A 2,071-nucleotide genomic window follows, 5' to 3' on the forward strand; every position below is an offset into this window, starting at 1 on the left:
GTTGCTGCAGTTGTTGCTGATGCTGCTATTGATGTTGCTGTTGCTGTTGCTGCAGTTATTGCTATTGCTGCTGCTGCTGCAGTTGTTGCTGTTGCTGCTGCTGCTGTAGTTGTTGCTGTTGCTGCTGCTGCTGCAGTTCTTGCTTTTGCTGCTGTTGTTGCTGCTGCTGCTGCTGCTGCTGCTTCTGCTGCAGTTGCTGCTGCTCCCGTTCTTGCTGCTGCTTTCCTATTAGCCGACTGTATATTTATATTTTAATAATATTTATTATTTTTATTTATTTTTATTTATTTTTATTTATTTTTATTTTTATTTATTTTTATTTATTTTTATTTTTATTTTTGTTTTTTTTTTCTGTGTGAAGAAACCCCGCCTTCTCTCGCCTCAGCCTCGAAGCCAAAATTGTTAGACCCCAAACCCTAAACCCTAAACCCTAAACCCTAAACCCTAAACCCTAATTAAACCCTAAACCCTAATTAAATTATAAATCTTTATACTAAAATATAAATGTTATATAAACCCTAAACCCTTTTTTGTTTTTATTTATTTTACTCTTTTTTTTGTGCTTTGTTTGTTTGCATTTTGTTTATACTTATATTTATTTATTCATTTATATTTATTTATTTATTTATTTATATTTATTTATTTATTTATATTTATTTATTTATTTATATTTATTTATTTATATTTATTTATTTATTTATTTATTTATTTAGGTGAGACAGCGTCTCCTATATGAACTCAAATTTTTCTTTTTCTTTCTATAAACGCACAAATAAATATATTTATTTATAAATTATTTATTTATTTATATTTATTTATTTATATTTATTTATATTTATTCATATTTATTTATATTTATTTATTTATTCATATTTATTTATTTATTTATTGTGGCGTGTGTAAGAGTATCCTGAACTGAAATGTGTTCGTTTTTCTTTCTATAAACGCACAAAAAAAATAAAAAAAAAACAAATAAATATAAATTAATTTATATTTATTTATTTATTTATTTATTTATTTATTTATTTATTTATTTATTTATTTATTTATTTAGGTTTTATTAGGAGACAGTGGGGTGGGTAAGAGCAGCCTGTCTCTGCGTTTCTGTCGTGGTCGGTTTCCACTGTACCATGAGGTGACCATTGGTGCAGCCTTCCTGCAGCAAACCGTCAGGCTTGAACAAGGTCTGCTGCTGCTGCTGCTGCTGCTGCTGCTGTTGCTGTTGCTGCTGCTGCTGCTGCTGCTGCTGCTGTTGCTGTTGCTGCTGCTGCTGTTGCTGCTGTTGTTGTTGTTGCTGCTGCTTCTGCTGCTGATGGTGCTGCTGCTGCTGTTGCTGTTGCTGTTGCTGTTTCTGTTGTTGCTGGTGGTGGTGGTGGTGCTGCTGCTGCTGCTGCTGCTGTTGCTGTTGCTGTTGCTGTTTCTGTTGTTGCTGGTGGTGGTGGTGGTGCTGCTGCTGCTGCTGCTGCTGTTGCTGTTGTTGCTGGTGGTGCTGCTGCTGTTGCTGTTGTTGCTGGTGGTGGTGGTGCTGTTGCTGCTGCTGTTGCTGCTGGTGCTGTTGCTGCTGCTGCTGCTAGTGTTGGTGGTTCTGCTGCTGCTGCTGCTGCTAGTCCTGCTGCTGGTGTTTCTGTTGCTGTTGTTTCTGCAATTGCTGCTGCTCTTTTCTTTGTCTTGCTGCTGCTTCTCCTACTGCTTATCCAGCTTCTGCTGTTGCTGCTGCTGCTGCTGCTGCTGTTGTTGCTGCTCATCCTGCTTCTGCTCTTGCTGCTGCTGCTGCTCTTGCTGTTGCTGCTTCTTCTCTTGCTGCTGCTGCTTCTCCTCTTGCTGCCGCTCTTGCTGCTCCTGCTGCTGCTTCTGCTGCTGCTGCTGCTGCTGCTGCTGCTGCTGCTGCTGCTGCTGCAGGCAACCAGGTGAAGCTGCACATTTGGGACACAGGGGGCCAGGAGCGGTTCAGGGCGATGGCCCCCCTCTATTACAGAGATGCTGCTGGCGCTGTCGTTGTCTATGATATCACGTAATACTCCTGCTGCTGCTGCTGCTGCTGCTGCTGCTGCTGCTGCTGCTGCTGCTGCTG

The 2,071-nt window shown here is 40.1% G+C and overlaps 1 protein-coding gene across 1 annotated transcript; it reads right to left on the reverse strand.

Moving 5' to 3' along the window:
• Positions 1 to 1,169: 1,169 nt before the first annotated feature.
• EMH_0015100 (uncharacterized protein) lies at positions 1,170 to 1,745 on the reverse strand (the record flags this gene model as incomplete). Its single annotated transcript, XM_013500311.1, has 1 exon — positions 1,170 to 1,745. One exon carries the CDS (start codon positions 1,743 to 1,745, stop codon positions 1,170 to 1,172), a length of 576 nt encoding a protein of 191 aa, XP_013355765.1.
• Positions 1,746 to 2,071: the final 326 nt, after the last annotated feature.

This window comes from Eimeria mitis, genomic scaffold (genome assembly GCF_000499745.2).
Source record: "Eimeria mitis Houghton genomic scaffold, Emh_scaff526, whole genome shotgun sequence".
Classification (NCBI taxonomy): domain Eukaryota; phylum Apicomplexa; class Conoidasida; order Eucoccidiorida; family Eimeriidae; genus Eimeria; species Eimeria mitis.